At 46.4% G+C, this 21,912-nt stretch overlaps 1 protein-coding gene across 1 annotated transcript in view; it reads left to right on the top strand.

The window, feature by feature from the left end:
* The window catches only part of NME9 (NME/NM23 family member 9), a 316,239-nt gene extending 298,454 nt beyond the window's left edge, over positions 1–17,785 (top strand). The window contains exons 15-17 of the mRNA XM_029606189.1: positions 1,020–1,164; positions 5,470–5,708; positions 17,676–17,785. Coding sequence (XP_029462049.1) covers positions 1,020–1,164; positions 5,470–5,708; positions 17,676–17,713 — 422 coding nt within the window. The 3' untranslated portion in view covers positions 17,714–17,785. The remainder of the gene's footprint in view (positions 1–1,019; positions 1,165–5,469; positions 5,709–17,675) is intronic.
* The last annotated feature ends 4,127 nt before the right edge of the window (positions 17,786–21,912 follow it).

The following is a 21,912-nucleotide window of genomic DNA, read 5'->3' as shown; positions in this document are numbered from 1 at the left end:
GGAGGTGACTGGTGTGTGTGTGTGTGAGGAAGAGATACTAGTTAGGGCAGTTACTGGTCTGTGTGAGACAGAGACTGGTTGTCACCCGTATGACATAGTGAGGGCAAAGGTAGCGCCAGCGCCATTTTGAAGATTGGAAATACGGCCCGCGTGCAGGAGGTCGCTCCCGGACCCCCGCTGGACTTTTGGCAAGTCTCGTGGGGGTCAGGAGGCCCCCCCCCCAAGCTGGCCAAAAGTCCCTGGGGGTCCAGCGGGGGTCCGGGGCGATCTCCTGGACGCGTGACGTCAGGAACCAGGAACCAAAATGGCGCCGGCGCTACCTTTGCCCTGTCACATGATAAGGGCAAAGGGCCTCCGGCGCCATTTCTCTCAATGCAGCCTTGGCCAGAGAGAGGGAGATCACGTCTGGACCCCCCCACTGGACCCCAGGTAATTTAAAACATTTTGGGGGGGTTCGGGAGGGTGGGGGATTTGTTTTAAAGGTTCGGGGTGGGTTTTAGGGTTTTTTGATGTGCCGGTTTTCCCGCCCTCCCCCGATTTACGATTTTTAACGCTTTTTTTTTAAAAAACAACACGACGATAAGATTTCCTTCCCCCCCCAGCCAAAATCGATCGTTAAGACTATCGATCACACGATTCACACATATGATATGAAGTGAAAATATTTAAAAGAATATTTAGAGAATGGCCATATCTTCAAATGAAATTCAATAGAATGGACCCTTTCTCTTGCTCCAACAAAGTACTGCTCAGCATTCCCAGTGATTTACCCAAAGAATGAAGTCTCCCAGTATGTGGGATTAGGGTGGGGGTGGGTGTTCTTTTATTTTCCATAGAGAATGGGAATTCTAAAGTAAAGCCCAACCTTTCTTTTGATGCTGTGGTCATTCTTCGTTGCTACTCTTTTTAAGATATATATATATATACAATTTTTTTAATGCTAGTATTGTTTTTCTCACCTAGGTAAATAAAACTGAAAGCACTGCTTTCTTATAAAACATTTCTTATTAATTATACAGATGAAATCTTGGAAAAAATCCAAAGTGCAGGCTTCACCATTTCCCAAGTTAAAGAAACATGTCTAAATCGGGATATGGCAGAAGAGTTCTACAAAGAGCACAGGGGAAAGCCATTTTTTGAACAGCTGGTAAACTATATGTGCCAGTAAGTATCACCATTAGGGATAGATATTGTCATGAATGAATAGACTGCAAACTCTGGCCAATTTCTTTTGCTTTTTGGCTTCAGATTCTTATGCATGCATGTTCTGCATATTGGGGGCAATCTTCAAACTGGCTGCAGTGGAACAAAGGCCACACTTATTTTTTTACCCGATAACTTTATACCAAATCTCAAAGTGAAAGTATGCGTATACTATCTCCAAGGATAAGCAGGATGGCAGTCCTCACACAGAGGTGACATCATCTGATGGAGCCCGGCATGTAAAACTTGTGACATAGTTTCTAAAATTTTAACTGAGCCTCACTGTCATGCCCACGACATGCATTATACCACACATCCATGCAGATTCCCTTCAGTCTTTCTTTTTCCATGGAGCATCGTCGTCACAGTTGGAGTCTTACTTCAATGGGATTTTTGCATTTTTTTTCTATTTTTGCAGCTTCTCATTGTTTTCTTTCTTTTCTCTTTGCTGTTCGACACAGGGTCACGTGATGTTTCTGATAGAGTTCTCCTAGCTAGGCTTGAGTGTTTCTTGGTTTCTTTCACAGTCGATGCCTGATGGCCATTGGCTATCTGCTGCCATTGAGTTTGATTTTGCGTCCTTTTTATTTCATGTTGCTATGTCTGGATTCCAGCTGTACCCCTGATATAAGAGGACTATGTCCATCACGGATTCCCATGATAGATGTGTTCTCTACTTGGGGACATTACATGATGGTTAGTCCTGCATGGATTTGATGGAACGTCTCTTTGGGCACTGGAAGACCGATCCATCAACATCAAAGGACCATGGAGCCACACTGATCGAAGTGGAGTTATTGGCATCAGAGAGGGCCATCAGTTCCCTCAGTGTCGATGGCCGGCATGGAACCTAGAGACAGGCCATTGCCTAGCTCCTCCCAGTTGAAGAAGGCCTCAGGTTCATCATCCTCAATAAGGCACTGGGAAAGATCCATGATGGACATCAAGGGAAGCCGAAGAAGCATTGATATTTGTCCCCTTCGATGTATGGTGCCAAGCCCAGGATGGTCCGGTGCATGCCAAGAACCCCCCTAAAATGAGAACTCATCCTCAAAGACTCCTGGGAATTCACCACAGTCTCCATCAATCCTGGTGTCATCCACCAATCCACCTCTCAGTTCAAAAGAGTATGTGGTCACTCCTCCTTCCTCCCAGTCTGTATTGATATTAGCAATTTATGAAGAGGAATTGAAGAGATGTGTGCAGTTGACCATGTAAAAAGCACTGCAAGGCCTTGGTGTTGGGACATTGATGGCACCAAGTGCAGCACAGTTGATTCTCAAGCCACTGCTTGATTCCCTAAACTTAATCACCCGTGCCTTCCCAACACCAATATCGGTGCCAGTTGCCTCACCGAGACTCAGAGGGGCTTCAGATGTGACTATGGCCAACCCAATGGTTATCCTAGTTTCCTTGGGAGAGGAAGCACCTTCTTTCCCGAGAGAATGGAGGTTCTCAGAGTCCAGGGCCCCCCAGCCAGCCAGACCAGTCACCAACCTCCTGATTGGGGAAAGAGCACCCTGTCAGTCACAGTGGGTCAGATCCTTGTATTCCTGGGGGTACCAGAATTCAGACAATGGTTCAGATGATGGAGCATCAGTGGGTCTCCCCTCTGATCCCTTGCCTTCCCTAGACAGAAGGAAGTCCCTGCCTGAGGACCTCTCCTTCGCAGGGTTTGTGCAGTTGATGGCAGATGCCATCCCCTTTACTTTACAGATGTAGGAAGACTCCAGTCACAAGAAGCTGGATATTCTCCAGTACTTGGAGCCTTCCAAGGAGATTGTGGCAGTCCTAGTACATGAGATCTCTCAGGAGTTGCTGTTGAGGATGTGGTAGCTCCTATAAACAAGAAGACAGAAGCAGTTTATCTCTTTTCAAAAGGCTCCTGGATTTGATAAATGCCAGTTACCATACCAGTCTGTGGTGGTCAAAGCCGCTGTCAAAAAGGCCAAATGCTCTAGAACCTACTCCTTAATGCCTCTGGGGAAGGAGCCTCAAACCATGGATACTTTTGGGAGAAAAGAGTGCCATGTTCATTGCCCACATAGCGGTCTACCAGCTCCTCATGAGCCAGTATGTGATGGACATTCTGAAGCATGTGTAGGAGGTGGGTGACCAAGGGTCTGGTGAGTGGAAAACACATAATCCGGTTGACCTATGATGTTTTCAACATGGTATCGAAAATCTCTGTCATTGGGTTAAGGGTGCATAGACTCTCCTGGCTGTGCATCTCTGATCTCCATCCAGAGATGCTGGAATGACTCACTGACCTAACTGGAGAGAACCTCTTCAGAGACCATGTTAAGGATGTGGTGGCATTGTACGACGCTGCAGCAGCTCTCCACTCTTGCTCCAGATTCACCTTTCTCTTCTAGGCGTTATCTGAGATCGGAGCATTGGAAGCACTTCTTTCCCCCCATTACCCTCTGGTCCCTTGCTCAGCAGGCCCCTCACAACTAGAGATGTGACTCGTGTGATCAATCGTCTTAACGATCGATTTCGGCTGGGGGGGGGGGAGGGAATCGGATTGTCGCGGTTTTGTTTTTTTAAATATCGTGTAAATCGTAAATCGGGGGAGGGCGGGAAAACCGGCACACTAAAACATCCCTAAAACCCACCCCGACCCTTTAAAATAAATCCCCCACCCTCCTGAACCTCCCCAAAATGCCTTAAATTACCTGGGGTCCAGAGGGGGGGTCCCGGTGTGATCTTTTACTCTCGGGCCTCCGGTGCGTTGTAGAAATGGCGCCGGTGCTACCTTTGCCCTGTCATATGACAGGGCAAAGGTAGCGCCGGCGCCATTTTGTTTTTTGTCCCCCGACGTCAGGAGCGTAGGAGATCGCTCCCGGACCCCCACAAGACTTGCCAAAAGTCCAGCGGGGGTCCGGGAGCGACCTCCTGCACTCGAATCGTTTTGCCGTACAAAATGGCGCCGTACACATCTTAAGTTCCTGCCTAAGGGGATGCTGGACTTGCATCTTAACCAGTCAATTGTCCTTCCAACATTTTTCCCCAGATCTCATTCTCACCAAGATGAACAAGCCCTACACAGTTTAGACTGGAAGAGAGCCTTGGCCTTTGATCTGGAGTGGACAGAAGCCCAAAGATAGTCCACCCAGCTTTTTGTTTCCTTTGATCAGAACAAGCTGGGGATCGCTGTTGCCAAATAGACACTCTCCAGTTGGCTGCAAATTGTATCTCCTTCGGTTATGCCCGGTGGAATTGACTCTGGTGGACCATGTCAAGGCTCACTTTGTCTGGGCTATGGCAATGCCAGTGGATCACTTGCAATCAGTCCCCATACAGAAGATCTGCAAGGCAATGTGGAGTTTTTTCCACTCAGTCCCCTGACTGATTGGCCAGACAACAGCGGGTTTGGCCAATCTGTACTCCAGTACTTGTTTGAGGTGTACAATACAACTCTGTTCTCGCCTAGGGTCCGTTGTTTTTGTTCCACGTTGTGGTTGTGCCTGTTGGCACTATTTTTATTGCTCTCCCTCTTGTAGCTAGGGATTCACCCATGTGTGAGGACTATGATCTTGCTTGTCTTCAGAAAAAGCAGAGCTGCTTACCTGTGACAGGTGTTCTCCGAGGACAGTAGGATGTCAGGCATTATGAGATCCGCTCGCCTCCCCATGGAGTTGGGTCTCCACTTCATGGATTTTCTGTAACTAAATTATTATACTGAAGGGATCCCATGTAGATGCGTGGTATCATGCATGGTATGGGCCTGCTCAGTGAGGCTCAGTCAAAGTTCTAGAAACTTTGACATAAGTTTCAGTGCCAGGCTCCATCCATATGTGGAGACTGGCATCATGCTGTTCTCGGAGAACACCTGTTATAGGTAGGCAACTCTGCTTTCTTTATGAAAATTGCCATGAGTACAAAGTCCACATAATTACTTGCACCTTCTTACTCTGCGAATAAAAGTTTGCTGGAAAAGTCCACATACAGATTTGAAAATGCCATCTGCATGTGTAACTTTTCCTTCTCTGATTTAAATGCAACCTCCGTACCACCACTCATCTCAGTGTGGCTAGAAGTCCACACAGAGCAATTTTCAATCAATTTAGATAGATAAAACACTTTTTACTCATCGGAGTCACTTTGAAACTTGTCCTCATTGTTCCCCAGAAAGGAGGGAGGTATCTTGTTAATTTTCTTATTAATCTCACTGTATGGTAACAACATTGCTGCCTGTATGGTGCAATCAGCTGCAATCACATTTCCTCAAGTTTGTGATAACTAATTGTGGCTTTTCTCCAGAGGTCCATGTTTGATGATGATTCTCAGTAAAGAGAATGCAGTAGAAGAATGGAGGAAACTAATGGGTCCCACAAATCCTGCAGAGGCACAGACGACTGTGCCAGAATCTCTGAGGAGCAAGTTTGCAAAGAGCATCTTACAGAATGCGGTACATGGCTCCTCCAACAAAACTCATGCAATGGAAAAAATACAGTTCATTTTTGGAGACATTGACTTGGAACAAGAAAGAATCAGTCAAGGTAGTCTATATTGTTCTAGTGGGTTAATGACTCTAAATTGATTTGTTTTGTACATATCATGACAGGAATGAACCTCACTCATAAGCCAGGGTATGCTGGCTCTGAGCTCAATTCTGCTAGTGCTCATCTTAATACTTGCATTGTGCCTAAGAGAGCTTCCTTCTGTAGCTCCTAAGGTGCAACATGTTCAGGAAAAATACCAAGATGCCCTTGTAAGTTCTTTTTAATCAAGCCAGTAGCACTCAGTACAACTGGAACTATTTCTGTAGCTTTCTGCTATATTTTCCTTGTCTATAATTGCATTTATTGGTATTTGATGATCTTCTGTTTCTCCAGAAACAGTACAGAATAGTTGCTTGGTACTGACACTTTGATTAGCAATTCTGTTCTGTTTGTGTATGAGTGCTAGGGTTTTCCCTATTGATTTCTAATGAAGAAGGGTAAATAAGTGTTTCAGAGAGTCAGGGGCAGATTGCAGGAAAATATCAAAGCCAGCCCACAGGGTATCTGACTCCCTCATGCATTTTCCCTGCAGCACGTATGTCAACAACTCTCAAAAGCACACCAACATGGCAGAATTGCCCCAAAATATCTCAAAAATAAATTTCACATTTTTCCTAAATAACTAAGTACAGCACAATCTAGACCAAGCGTGAACAAACAGAGCCCCGTTCCATTCATTCAAATCGTTTGGGCACGCCCATGAGTCTGCTTATGGATTTTATAAAGACATGCATATGTACATGTGTGTATGTTATATATATAAATCAACCATACACCCACTGCAAATTCTACAGAACTCCACTGCTCGAATTCTCACCGCCTCAAAAGAACCGACCATATCTCACCTGTACTGAAGGACCTACACTGGCTCCCATTGAAAAAAGGATAGAGTACAAAACCCTGACAATCATTCACAACGCAATCCACCACAACAACTCTGATTGCTTCGAATCCCTAATCCAAACTCACCAATCTCAACGATACACAAGATCAACCAACAAATCTCAACTCAAAATCCCACCAGTCAACGCAGCCAAACTAACCACCTCCAGGAATAGAGCATTTTCAATAGCCGGACCCCACCTCTGGAACTCCCTCCCACCCAACCTCCGGACACAAAACAACACATCTATGTTCAAAAAATTACTCAAAACATGGCTCTTCAAACGAGCATACGAAGATGGGATTGGATGAACCAACATGTTCGACAACCACAGCAGTTCCCCTACCCCCTCCAACCCCCTTGCCCTCTCCTCCAATCCCACCCCTTGCCCCCTCTCCTGCTACACCTTGTATATTCTTCTATCTCCTCCTCTTGTTCCCTTCCAGCCCATCCCCAACTCCCCCCTTGCTGACACTACGATATCAATGTATTTCTCCAATTCAGCCCTCTTCATATTAAAATGACTATACTCGTCTATTAACACTTCTCGCATATGCTACCTGTAAATACCCCTCCTTTAATGTTATATGTTAAAGTTATCATTTGATTGTTTTCTGTATCTCGTTGTTTAAAAATGTAAACCGGAGTGAAGGCCTTCACCAATACTTCGGTATATAAAAACCAATAAATAAATAAATAAATAAAGCGAGAAGGACAGTATGTCCTGCATTCCTGGTCTGGCAAACCAATCATATTTTGAACCAGTTGCAAGTAATGAGACAACCATGCTTCCAGCCAGTGTCAGACACACACACTCAGTCACACAGATTTTTAGATTGTAGAAACTTTATTGGTGCATACACTCTGACACACATTCTCTTTCTTAGACTCTTTCTCACAGATACTCTTAACTTGCTCTCACACAGAGTGAGTGTGTGCAAGTCTGTGTCAGAAAGAAAGACACCCACACACATATTCTCTCTCAGACACAGATAAAGTGTATCGATGGATGTGTCTCTCTTTCTGATAAACACAAAGGCTCCCTGACACATGTTGTGCTACTGCATTTGTGCTCAAAGAGAGAGTGCCCCACCCCAGCACTGCTGCATTATGGGTAAAGTTCTTGCTTGCTGTCAGCCCTTCCCATTCTGCCGCATCCCCTTCCCTTTCCCAATCCCACTCTCCAGAAGACTTGCTGATTCCACAGGCAGCTACTCCTCTCAGAGCTCAGGCCAGTCACCTCATATAGAAGACTTCCCAACACTGCTGAGGCACTTCCTCCTGGCTGACCCACTCCCCTTCTGTGACTGTAGCTTGCCTCCACTTCCCCGCCACCCTCCTAACACTATACTGTATTCCCATTGACTGGTGCTATACAGTTTGGTGCTTTTATGGTCCCCTAGGCTCCACTCTGCCTATCTACTCCAGGGGAGGAGGGGGGGGGGGGCCTTGAAGTGATCCATACTGTTCCCTGGGCTTATAAAAAAGAGAAAATGAAGCCCTGTCTGAGACTGGAGAGAGCCATTAACCCAAAGCAGAACAGCTCCAGAAGGAATCCTGCTTTCTCTTATGGAGCCAGGGCTACTGCAAGGGTGTTAGGTGTAATAGGCAAACCTTACAACCTTGCACACACTCCAGACCCCATCCTCCCTACAAACAATTAAAAATTATGAATATATAATAGATTTTACAAGAAAAAGAACATTCAAATTATATTCTTCTAAGGTAAAAAATATCACTTACAACATGTATATTATTTACATTCACTGATGTAGTACCAACTAGAAAACTGCAAAAAGACACATGTAGCCATATGGTATTAGGTTTGTTGTAAAGTGTGTTAAGTGTGGACTTAGCCCTCAAAGAGCTTTGAGTAAACTGAATTACAATATAGTAAACCTCCCATATAAAAACAGCACTAACTGCCACCAATCAAACAGTAACAACTCTACCTATAAAAAGTCAACACTGCAAATATTACACCCCGCCCTTCACCCTTTAGCAAACTTTCCTTGTAAGTACCTTGCCATAATGTTTCCTTGCTCCCTCCACCCCCCTCCTTTCCCCTCCTCGCTCCCTCCCTCTTCCCCCTGCATATAATTGTACATAAGTGCACATGCCTCCTTTATACTGTAAATAAGTTCATCGACTAAGTTTATAAGTGCACACACACGCTTCCTTAACTTTGCTTATGCATATTTATTCTTAACATGGTTAAGCAAATTCCATGTCGTTCAACAAAGTTGTATCCCTGCTCTTTGACTCTCTATCCTGTACTTTCATATGTTATCCAGTTTCATATTTTATCCAACTAATTCCCAGTTAGCCCTCCATCCTCGTTCATTGTAATTTCCTTTCTCAGTTACTTGTGAACCGACATGATGTGTCCTACGAATGCCGGTATATAAAAAGTGTTAAATAAATAAATAAATAAATAAATAAATAAATAACTAGATCTTAAGACACCAATACCCCTGCTATTAGGAAAACAGAAGAAGGCAAGCTGTTTCTTACACAGAAATACATGCTAGCAAAATACCTCACCTCAGTCACACATGCAAAACATAGAAAGACCCTCACCAAATATAGAATAATGAGATAATATAGACTAAATAGAAACATGCAGACAAAAACCATAAGAAGCCAGACTCCATATAGTAGGCCAACAGTGGAAAGACAGAAGCATCACCATTAAACAAAATTAAGAAATATAAAACATCAATCACAATAATGTAATAGTAAAACCATATTCCTAAAAAGAAGAAATATTTCAAAGCAGCTGATAAATAGAACATCCAGTGATTAAAAATATATAGCATTGTTTTTTAAATTTCCCAAATATCAATAAAATATTTCAAAAAGCAGACACACTAAATAATAACACCCAATAATTAAAAATAAGGCTACTAAAAATCCCCTGCTCTCCATACCTGGAGATTTTATAGATTCCAGTCACCTTGAGATTGTCATGGATTAAGAATATAAGAAACAGTGGAATATAAAATGGCTTAAATAAATAAATAAAATTAGTCAGCGGTGGAAGTATGCATAAACTTTCTCCTCTCTATCATATATATACACATATTCATTCTGACACTAAAACCAGAGGCGAATCGGAGTGGCCCAATGGTGATTCCGTCTCGGAGAGCTCTAGGCCCAAACATGCAGCTGCATCCAAAATGACCACCACCACTGGAGCCCATGTGCCATTAAAACTATCAGGCAGTGAAAGGGGAGGCAGATCCTCCCTTGAGCATGAGCTGGGAACTTCCCATGTCTGGTGACATGCCAAACACATGTGCCCTTTCTCCCCTGCTGCCTGGATGACTCCACAGGCCTCACAGCACCAGCACTCGTGGCTCAATTTCTCCATTGGGTCAGCTGCATCGCTTGGGCCAGCCACTGGAATGCATGTGAAAGAGACAACCATGCTGTTCCAACCCCCCCATCCCACGCCTACCATGCATTTTCAGCAATGCTGGCCACTCCTACCCCCAGACCACTGGTGCACAATGCTTCCCCTGGACCCTTCTACCTCCTGCAGCCACTCCCAGTGAAATCTCTCCCAGGCACTGCCTGCCTTTCTTCTTTCTATTTACCATTTTTCTTTTATTGAGATGGCCCAGAGAGAGAGAGGGAGGGGAGGAAGCTCACACAAGACTCACCAAAGGCACAGGAGCAAGGAATATTCCCTTTCAGCAGGAGAAACAGGAGTCAACTCCCTGTTCTCCTTTTTCTTTTATTCTTATATGTAAATGTCGCGGCCAAGCTCAACCAGGGATCTATTCAGGGTTTGGGAGCAGGTCAAGGGCGTTCACTGCTGCCTAAACACCAGTGGCCTCACATCAAAATCCACCATTGAACTGCTGCACTAATTCAGTCCTACCATCTGCTGGAGACAGAAAAAACTGGATTCCTGATGCTGGCACCACCTCCTAAGGTAGTGGCTGTGATGTCACAGAGGAAAACAGTGTCTGCCTCCATCTGCTGGTAGGGGGAAATAATCCACTTGAGAAGGCTGGACTGGTGTAGCAGGACAAGATGGAATAAGAAAAATTCACAAACAGTTTTTCTCATATTTCCCAAACAGCAAACACATTAAATAACATCTACAAATTTAAAATACCATTCCCTGTCCGTACCCGGATCAGTCTAGACACCTGGGTTTTGCCTCCGCACCAGCAGATGGAGACAGAGCAAGATTTGACGGGCTCTGCCACATATAGCAGGGTGCCACCCACAGCCTCTCAGTCTTACTCTGTCTCCAGCAGATGGTACAGGTGCAAAGTCCACAGCCTCTGGGATCCCTTGTGGGGAAGTTTTGTACTTAGTTTAGTTTTCAGCAGGATCTTGGTGTTATTTTCTTAATAAAAAAAAACAAAAAACAAAGAAGACAGTCCCTCGTCGAGAGAGCCTCCCAGGGGGGTGGAAGGTTCTGAGGGGACCATCCCCCCTGGTCGAGGCCGCTGCTAAGGGTCGAGGACCCGACCCCTTCTGCTTAGCAGTGTCAAGGGTGACACGGGGAGCCCGGTTCACTCATCCCCCACTGGAGCAGGAGTCCAGTACCAGGGACAGCGGCCGGCAAGTTTAAAAAAAAAAAAAAAAAAGTTTTTGTTTGTTTGTGCGCACCGACTCTCTGTGGCCTCGTTCGCGGTTCTTTTTTGTTTGCTGCCTGTATTTTTTTTCTGCGCCTCTTGGTCGTAGCCAGCGAAAGGGAAGAGATGCCTCGGGGGTCTTCGTGCCGTGCATGCGGCTCGGCGCGCACGCGGCTCTCGTGCAACGGGCTGTGTTCAGGTTGTGTGCTGGGTGGCGAAGGGACGTCCGATCCCAGTCGGGGGGGCCCGGATTCAGGCGCCGCAGTCGCCATCACGCACCGGACCGAGTACGGCAGGGAGTGAGGACCCGTTCCAGCTCAGCGCGGGAATGGCGGCCATTTTAGGCTCCGTCAGGGAGGCCACGCGGTCGGCGCTGGGGGATGGGCCGTTGCCTCCCACGCTCTCTCCACAGCAGCTGCCACCTGGGGGGGGGGGGGGGGTGTGCCCTGGGGGGAGCTGCCTCTCCCTTGCAGGAGGATAGCCCGGGGGAGGCTTCCTCTTCTTCGGATTCCTCCTTTTCTTCAGACTTTGTGCTGCTGATGCACAAAGTGTTTAAAGCTAAGAAGGCAGGGAAGAAATTGACTCTGGGGGGACTGGGGCTGCAGCCAAAGGCCCAGAAGCACTGGAGAAGGAACAGGTCCCGGAGGGACTCGGATCCGCCAAAAGATAAGCGACAGTTGCGGTCCGCCCCTCAAGAGTCAGACACGGAGTCCACGTCTCAGGATGAGACGGATCCCCAGGTGAGGCCCCTGGGGGGTGAGCTTCATGTAACATCAGAGGGGGGGGGGGGGGGGGGCGCCAATGAAGGGGATGTGGAGGTACCGGCTCAGCCAGGTACCAGCAAAGGAGCTCCAGAGGTGGAAGGGGACAACCCGAAGGTGGTGCGTCTTTTTAAGAAGGATGAATTGGCACCGCTTATCCCGGCCATTCTTCAGGAGCTCGGCATAGACGGCCCGCCGGTGGAGTCCTGTCCAGGAGCCAAAATGGATCCGGTTTTGTTGGGCCTCAGGGGTCCCACGGTGGCTTTTCCCTGGGCTTTCGCTCATCTGCGTCCTTTGCAAGCCGCATTACTGTCCCGCTGGAGGCCGGTGTCAGAACAATTCCACCTACCGCTCCCGCTCACGGATCAGGCGAGAGCCAGTCTCCACTGGTGGCTGGTATCGGATCATCTGACGTGTGGAGTGTCCCTGGTCATGCCCGACTGGACGGTAGTCACCACGGACGCAAGTCTCTCAGGCTGGGGAGCGGTCTGTCTGGGACGGTCGGTGCAGGGACAGTGGTCCAGGGCACAATCTCAGTGGTCCATCAATCACTTGGAGACCAGGGCGGTGGCTCTGGCTCTCCAATCCTTTCTCCCGATTCTTCGGGGAAAGGCAGTCAGAGTCTTGTCCGACATTGCAACTACCGTGGCATACATCAATTGTCAGGGAGGGACCAAGAGTCAGCTAGAAGCGGCGGAGGCGCAGCACTTGATGAGCTGGGCAGAGCGGAATCTCAGCAACATTGCGGCGTCTCATATCGCTGGGGTAGACAACGTTCAGGCAGACTTCCTCAGTCGACATCATCTAGATCCCGGAGAATGGGAACTAGATGAGGAGGCGTTTCAACTCATCTGCGAGAGGTGGGGCACGCCACACATGGACCTGATGGCCACCTTCCAGAATTCAAAGGTTCCACGGTTCTACAGCCTGTGCAGAGAGAGAGGGGCGACTCGACTGCCAAATTGAGAAGGTCCACAAACCATGGACGCCGCAGCCACTGTGGCGCCACCAAAATCACAACCGACGGGTGAAGTTCTATGCGCCGAAGCACCTTGCCTATCAGGGGCCAAGGAGGGAACACGTACAGCAACACGTTTGTGGGCCAGGGAAGCACTAACATCGACCCCTTCGGCCTCAGGAAATTTGCAGGGCGGCTACTTGGAAGTCGTTGCATACGTTTGCAAGGCATTACCGCCTGAATGTCCAAGCCTCGAATTCCGGTGGATTTGGTGAGGGAGTACTCCGAGCGGGACTCTCTAGTTCCCACCCTCGGTAAGTTGGCTCTGGTACATCCCAGGTGTCTGGACTGATCCGGGTACGTACAGGGAAAGGAAAATTAGTTTCTTACCTGATAATTTTCGTTCCTGTAGTACCACGGAGGTATTTGAGGTAAAGGAGAGTCTGCTCGTAGATTTATTTACCTAGATATTTGTTATATTGTCGTTCATTCCTTTGGTTCTGAGGGTTCTGTTCCAGTTGGGGGTTTTTGGACTTGGCCTTGTTTGAGCGAAACATAGTTAGGTAGTTTAGTTCTTGGTTCTACTCTGCTTTGACATTACGTAAGACTGAGAGGCTGTGGGTGGCACCCTGCTATATGTGGCAGAGCCCGTCAAATCTTGCTCTGTCTCCATCTGCTGGTGCGGAGGCAAAACCCAGGTGTCTGGACTGATCCGTGGTACTACAGGAATGAAAATTATCAGGTAAGAAACTAATTTTCCTTTTAAAAATCTCCAGTTCTCCATATCTAGAAACTTTTGATTTAATGTCACCGAGAGATTGTTGTGGATTGGCGGAAGGGGGTCCATACAAACTTTGTCCACTCTCTGTCACTCACACACATATATGCTGTCACATACACATACACAGGCTTGGAGTGTTTGTTACTTGAAGTGGGGACTCTAATCTGGAAGCAAAGCGTAAGATTCAAAGCTATTACAGAGTACAGCTGCACAAGCTTATAAGCTTCCTCAGCAACCCTGAGTCCAAAACATACACATCTAAGCCCCTGAGGCAGCCGTTATGTGAACGGCGAAACTCGGCCAGAGTCGGGCTGCAATTTTTTAATACGTCTCCACTACAATAAGAATTGAAAAAGACCTTGGCATCTACCTCCTTTGTTCTCCCTCTTTCTCACATACACATGCAGGGTCTTGTACATACACAGGTTCTCTCTGTCTCTCATATATACACGCAGGCACACTCATGTACATGCAGATTCTCTCACACACATTCAGGCTCACACATTAACATAAAGGGCTGGATTTTAAGAGGTACACACAGGCGTAGATTTGTGCGCGCAACCCGGTGTACAAAAATCTACGCCCAATTTTATAACATGCGCGCACAGCCGCACGCATGTTATAAAATCCAGGGTCAGTGCGTGCAAGGGGGTGCACGCACAAGGGGGTGCACACTTGTGCACCTTGCATGCGTTGAGCCCTAGGGGAGCCCCGATGGCTTTCCCTGTTTCCTCCACCCACCCACCTCCCTTCCCCTACCTAACCCCCCCCCCCCCGACCTTTGTTTTTAAAATTGCGCCTGCCTCTGGGCAGGCGTAGTTTGCGCACACCGTCGCGTCCCGGGACTTGCACGCATCGCCGGGCCTATGCAAAATAGGCTCGGCGCACGCAGGAGCAGGTACTCGCGGTTACGAGCATAACCATTTTAAAATCCACCCCATACTCTCTTATGTGCACACAGGCTCTCTCTCACATACACATTCAGGGTCTCATACGTAACGCAGGCTCACTTTCATATACAGATGCAGGCTGTCTCTCTCTCTCAAATACACATGCAGGCTCTCTCTCACATACACATACCTATTTTCTTTCTCATATACACAAACACACTCAATATCTCCCCCTTTCTTCTGGGCCTTTTCTTAGGCCCTGCCGAATGGCCAGCTGTTTCTCACTGGTGGGAGGAGACTATACTAGCGGAACAGTTCCTTGGAGGAGGTTGCATGCCCTGCAGGCCTCTCTTCCAGCCACAGTGGGATGGACTCCACTGCGGTCTCCCTGAGCCTGTCCTCCAGCCAGGGCCTGTGCAAGGGTATTCAGGGCCCTAGGCAAATCTTCTACCTTGCACCCGCCCTATTCCCCCCCCCCCCCCCCCCAAGTTCTGGCCCCAACCTCATTCACTCAAACAGGCCCCCTCTCTTACACACACTTAGGTTCCTTATCTCATTCACACATGCACCCTTACACAGGCTCCCTCCCTCTCTTTCACTAACAACATTGCTCTCTTGTACACACACAATGGGGCGGATTTTCAAAAGGTTACGAGCGTATATTACGCGCGTAACCCCTATTTTGCACAGGCCCGGCGACGCGTGTATGTCCCGGGGCTTCAAAAAATGGGCGGGGAGTGGGCAGGCCGGGGGCGGGACAGAGGCCTCCGGCACAGCGGTCGTGCCGGGGGCTCATGCGCCGGCACTCGGCAGGCGCAACTTCGCCAACATAGGTCGGGGGGGGGGTTTAGATAGGGCTGGGGGGCGGAAGGAAAGTTCCCTCCAAGGCCGCTCCGATTTTGGAGCGGCCTCGGAGGGAACAGGGAAAGCCATTGGGGCTCCCCTAGGGCTCGGCGCATGCAAGGTGCACAAGTGTGCACCCCCTTGCGCGTGCCGACCCCGGATTTATATAACGTGCGTGCTGCTACACCCGCGCGTAGGTTTAGAAATCTGGCCCAATCCCTCTCACTCACACACACATAAACAGAAATGGCCTGCTGAGTCTCAGCCGCTCGTGGCCCACCGAGACTCTATTTCTCTCAGCCATGAGTGGGATGGATTCCGCTCATGGCCCCATATGGCTGCTCTTTGCCGCTCCCTAATGGCAGGCATCCTAGGCGACTGTCTAGTCACTTACTGGCACGCACCGGCCCTGCTTTCAGCCATGGTTGGATGGGCTCCACTGTATCCTCACCAAATCTTTCTTCAGGGTGTGGCAGCCCCTCCACCCCCCTCTTACTTTCTCTGAACATAGCCAGGAAGCTGAGGAATCAGAGAGATTGACCCACCGGGAGATGCCAGATCCTCCGATAGGCCAATCCACCCCTGCAGAAAGTGTGCAAATGAAGAAATTTGGAGCTAAATGTATGGACAGGGAATTTTGACTTTTTGAGCTTAGGTCATGCTGACCATCAATGCCTGAACATGCTCAGTGTAGTTTCCATGCCTTTTTCTATAGGAGACCAATATCACCATAGTGACTTTCTCTGTCCAAAAACGGATGATGAGGTTTATACAAAGAGAAATGACATTTTGTGACTCTGAGCAGGATGCACCCAAAAAGCCTCATTAAATAATTTTTTTGCCTAATTCAGCTTCCTGTGCAGCCTCTGCTCATATTAAATAGCAAGTATTTTTATTTGCTACCTTGCCCTAATAGCTATTTGCCTCAGCCTACTTTCCGGTCTTAAAAATAGGCAAATCAGCTCATTTTAACCCTGATATATTGAGTTGGTATTATCAAATTTGATGATCATGAAAAAAGAAACTGTGCAGAAAGGCTGCATCTGGATAAAAAGCAGGATTTATGATCGCTATTTTTGCCCATCTTTCATAGTAACAGTCATTTTGTATCAATAATATTAATGCTTGCATAACATTTTTCTTTCGAGTCAGTATTTTGTAAATTTTTTAAGGAGCTCCTGGAAATTCCCATGTACCTCTGAAAGTACAGGATCTAATGTAACAAATTACATCACACACTACTTGAACCAATTGGATTGTTTTCCATAAGAGGTGAAGTGGAGCACTATTTTGAACATAGAAGCTTAAATTCAAAAAAGTTGAGCACCTAAATTAGGCACCTATTTTCATCTGAAGTTTTGTCAGAAATGACGTGTCTAATTTTAGCCCTCTGTAATTATATCATCTAAATTTAGTCCTGCTATTCACTCACCTAAAACAGGGACCTAGCCTTTAAATCAGAGCTGAGTGCCAATCTGACCGCTTCCCCTGGATTTGCCTACCTTTTAGGTTTTTAGTAAAAATAAACCCTAAATTTAGGAATGCAGGGAAATTTTACAATTTCTTATTTATTTATTAGAAGAATTTGTTACTCACTCCCCTACCGGAGTACTCAATGCTAGGTACAAGATTACAAAATAATTTATCAGTATGTGAAAAAGCATTACATCAATGGGGATAAGATTAAGTTGCAGGTATAAAGACAGTGCAACAGTAATCAAAACTATGCAAAATTGCTCAGAGGATCCTGGTATAGACAAGGAATTTGCATACTAAAAGGCCAAGCATCAATAGTAAAACAATAGACTCAGGGCATCAGGGGCTACAAAAACAAAATAGAAGAGGTAAGGGCCACAATGACAGGATGAAGGGCATGAGAACACCAGCATGCAAATGTCAATCAGAGGGTCTTGGAACAAAGGTATGAGAGAATGGATTGGTTTGGGGTACTCTTCCACAGATACAAAGATGAGAAAGGAGGCAGATTTCCCAGATCTAGGCACTTAACCTCCTAAATTAGAAATGTAGATCTTTTGAACATCAGCCTCAATACTTCTCCCAGAGATTCAGGATGATTGTCAAAGAATGCTTAAATTTGTAAAATAATGACTCAGCAATAACATTTTTAATGTGTGTTTTTGGAATATTTCAGAATGCAGAAAGGATAGAGCTTCCATTTAACCACTGATATCATCTACTCATTACAAAACAAAGTTTTATGTACAACTGTCTCTGTTTTAATTTGTCTTTCAGAAAAACAAATGGATTACATTTTGCCAGAAGAGGAATAAGACAAAAGTCGACGACTGTAATGATATGAAACCATAATCTTTTTTAAACATTAAACCTTCTTTTTGAAATTACCTCTGATATAAAACTGAATCATCTTGGCTTTCCAAAATTTCCCATGGAGTCTCATTAGAATGCATCCACTCCTTTTCATGATATATACTGAGGTAAACAGCAAGATCAGTCCCTAAAAATCAGCTGCAAATTTATCATAGTACCTAAAATTACCCACCTATTATGAAACACTGTAGCTATAATTCTCACATGGAATAAAGGACTCACACCGAGTCCCATTAACATTTTTAAAAAGCCTCTCTCCCAAATGAACAATATTGTTTGCCACATTAGCAGGTCTAACTATAAGGTTAGCATCACCCTCAAATAAACTGTAGGTCATTTAAAATAAAGACAAATAACTTCTTGACAGTGGTGCTTTTAATCTGTAAGAAGTTCCAAACATGACTGGTCTAATTAGAACTGGATATTTTTGTTTTTAAATGTCTGATAAATAGGCTTGTTAAAGTACACACCAGAGTTCTATTCATTGGGAAAATGTGTCCAGAGGCTTGACCATGGCATCGGAAATCCAGCCTTTAGTTCTGATTCTTCTGCCTTAATCATCTGTCCCCTTTCTGAACTTCAGAAGCTAAGGAGTAAATATTCAAAAAGCTACTAAGCAGCAAAGTTCTGGGGGATGCAATGTTTAAATAAGGGAAGGAAAACAGCACACACAGATTTGATTTTATCCCAGGACAAGCAGGATGATAGTCCTCACATATGGGTGACATCATCAGATGGAGCCCTGATACGGAAAACTTCTGTCAAAAGTTTCTAGAAACTTTTGGCTGGCACACTGAGCCTACTGAGCATGCCATGATATTCTCAGCCACAGGGGTCTTCTCTCAGTCTCTTTTTTTCCGCCTTGGCTGTAAGCATAGCGTATTAGGAGCTCTGGGAATTTTCCCTCACTTTTTCCTGAAGGGAAAGAAAATATTTTCAGTCACAAAAAAATTGTCATCGGGTCTCCCTTCGACATAGTATCAGTGAGTACATTTTTTGAGTCATGTTCGGTCGATTCCGGTCACCCTCACTCGGTATCCGCTGGTCATTGACCGTCACTCGGCCTAACTTTCTAACATGGCCTCCGGATTCAAAAAATGTCCAGATTGTAACTGAACTATGTCGATTACTGACCCGCACAATGTTTCTGTTTTGTGCCTGGGATCAGGCTACGATGTCCGGGCTTGTTCAACTTGTGCCCAGATGACACCAAAGGGCAGGCGTGCCCGATTGGACAAGATGGAGGAGTTATTTAAGAAAATCACCCCATCGTCATCGTCGACATTGTCTCCAAGAAGAATATCTCCCTCGGTTGCAAAACATCGAGGAGAAAAGAGGACAGGTGACCTCCGTCACCGACCCCATCGGTGTCCTCCGTAGCATCTTCCTCGGCATCTAAGGAACATCAAGAAAAATGACGCCATCAACACCGTTCCACTGATCCATCAGATGGAACGGCACAGCCATCGGCATCGAAGGACATCGAGCCGATGCCCAAGCAAGTCCGGGTACTGGAACCAACACGCCATTCCATACCCGAGGAACAGAGACGCTCTCCACCGGGATCGGTGTTAAAGACTGTGCCACCATGCTCAGTCGTGGAAGTGCCAGTAGCGCCAGTCTTACCTTCTCCTGTAACAGTGGACCCAGTCCCAGTTTCCAGGGAAGAGGTGACTTCCATGGTCCAGCAGGCCATTGTCGAGGCTTCTTGAAAATTTCAGCCTCTTTCCATACCACCATCGGTACCGACACTGACTCCGGCATCGACATCGGATCTGTCGATTTTTCAGCCTTTGCTGAACAAAATTGATGCCTTGATTGGTATATTTCCTCCACCGGCACCAACAACACCGGCGCCTCCGGTGCAACCATCAACTCCATCGATGCCTACACATCCACCGGTGATTCCTTCCATTCTGATTCCGGGTTCATCGGAGGATATTGACAGGGACTTGGATTCTGTCCCTGGGCCATCGGGCCTTCATCATCATCGAATACCGGCAAGACCATCAATGCTAGTAAAGGATCCCTCGATGCCAATGCGTCCCAGACCATTGGGTGATACCCGACATCGGTTCCCATTAATGCCATCGAGACCCATCGATTCCTCATCGATGCCTTCATTACCTCCTATGCTGCCAAAGCAGATTCCATCCATATCTGCTTCTAAATCAAAACATCATCTACAACAACAACCAGATGATCCTGAATCACCTTACCAACCTTAGTGTGCTCCTTGGAAGAACGTGGATACTGATACTGATTCAGAAGAACTACAGTCTGAACCTTCTCCACCAGAAGAGAGGAGGAAGTCCCCTCCTGAAGACTTGTCATTCACAAACTTCATTAAGGAAATGGCAGACACAATTCCTTTCGAATTACTGACGGAGGAGGACACAAGACACAAGGCTCTAGAAGTCCTTCAGTTTGTTGATGCACCAAAGGAGGTAATGGCAATACCAATCCATGAAGTCCTGTTGGAACTCCAGCATAGGTTGTGGGAGCATCCTTGCTCAATACAAGCTGTAAATAGAAGAACAGATGCCACATATCTGATGAAACATACCCCAGGTTTTCAAAAGCCCTAATTGCCTCATCACTCTGTGGTCGTCGAATCAGCTCAGAAAAAAGCCAGGAAAAAGAAGCCACGCTCTTCTAACCCACCAGGAAAAAAACAGAAGTTCTTAGATACCTTAGGGAGAAAGGTTTTTCAGGGGTCCATGCTGGTATCTCGTATTGCGGCGTACCAGCTTTATATGACACAGTACCAAAGAAACTTGTGGAAGCAAGTTCAAGGTATTGCTGATCATCTCCCTCAGCAACAACAACTGGCTCTAAATACACTAATTGCAAAAGGGCTTGAATCTGGCAAACACGAGGTACGGGCAGCTTATGACTCATTTGAAACATCTGCCCGCCTATCAGGAATTAATGCAAGGAGGTGGGCTTGGCTTAAGGCCTCGGACCTCAGACAAGAAGTGCAAGAGAGACTGGCAGATCTCCCTTGAACTGAAGAGAATCTCTTCAAAGAAAAATTTCAGGCTACCATCTCTCAGTTGAAAGATCACCATGAGACACTCCGCCAACTCTCCAAACTCCCATCGGATCAGCCATCCTCAATAAGAAAATCAACTAGAAGGGAAACCAGGAGACCCTTCTATAGGCCTAGAAGATACTATCCACCATCTTCTTCAGCGTGTTCATACCGTCCACCACAAAGGGAACGTGCACCCCAACCAAAACAGCAAAAAACCCAACCACCACCACAAACTGGACCAGCAGCGGGTTTTTGAAGTCAATCAAGAGAACAGAAGCCTTTCCATCAACCCTATGCTCCACTTACCAGTAGGAGGTCAACTTCATCATTTCAAATGCCAGTGGAGTCTTATCACAAAAGACCAGTGGGTGTTAGCCATACTAAATCGGGGATACCGTCTAAAGTTCAAAACAATACCCCCACATTCTCCACCCATTCCACTTTGGACAAACATGGTCATCACACCTCAACTCCAAGTACAACTTTCTACTTTGTTGACTGCCAGGGCTATCGAACCAGTTCCCTGGTCTCAACAAGGCAAGAGGTTCTATTCCCGCTATTTCCTAATTCCAAAGAAAACAGGCGGCCTTCGTCCTATCTTAGACCTCCGCATTTCTCAACAAATTTCTTCAAAAAGAAAAATTTCGGATGGTATCTCTGGGAACCATCCTTCCTTTGCTTCAATGGGGAAATTGGCTTTGTTCTCTAGATCTTCAAGACGCTTATGCACACATTCCCATTTCCACACAGTATCTACGATTCATCGTGGGAAACATCATTACCAGTATCGAGTCCTACCATTCGGACTAGCCTCTGCTCCTCGAGTAATCACAAAATGTCTAGCAGTGGCTGCTGCACAACTAAGAAAAAACAGCATTTATGTTTTTCCATACCTAGACGATTGGCTAATCAGAAGTCCATCCAGGCAGGTAGCTCTGTCTACCTTGAAAAGCACAATAATACTATTACACTCCCTGGGATTTCTAATCAACTATCAAAAATCCCACATCAAGCCGTCTCAGCTCCTCACATTCATCGGAGCAGACTTCGACACCTCAGTGGCGAAAGCTTTTCTTCCAAACGACCGTGCCAACACTAGCACAT

Source organism: Rhinatrema bivittatum, chromosome 6 (assembly GCF_901001135.1).
Source record: "Rhinatrema bivittatum chromosome 6, aRhiBiv1.1, whole genome shotgun sequence".
Classification (NCBI taxonomy): domain Eukaryota; kingdom Metazoa; phylum Chordata; class Amphibia; order Gymnophiona; family Rhinatrematidae; genus Rhinatrema; species Rhinatrema bivittatum.
Note: the sequence above shows the minus strand (reverse complement) of the source record. Positions and strands in the feature narration are given on the sequence as shown.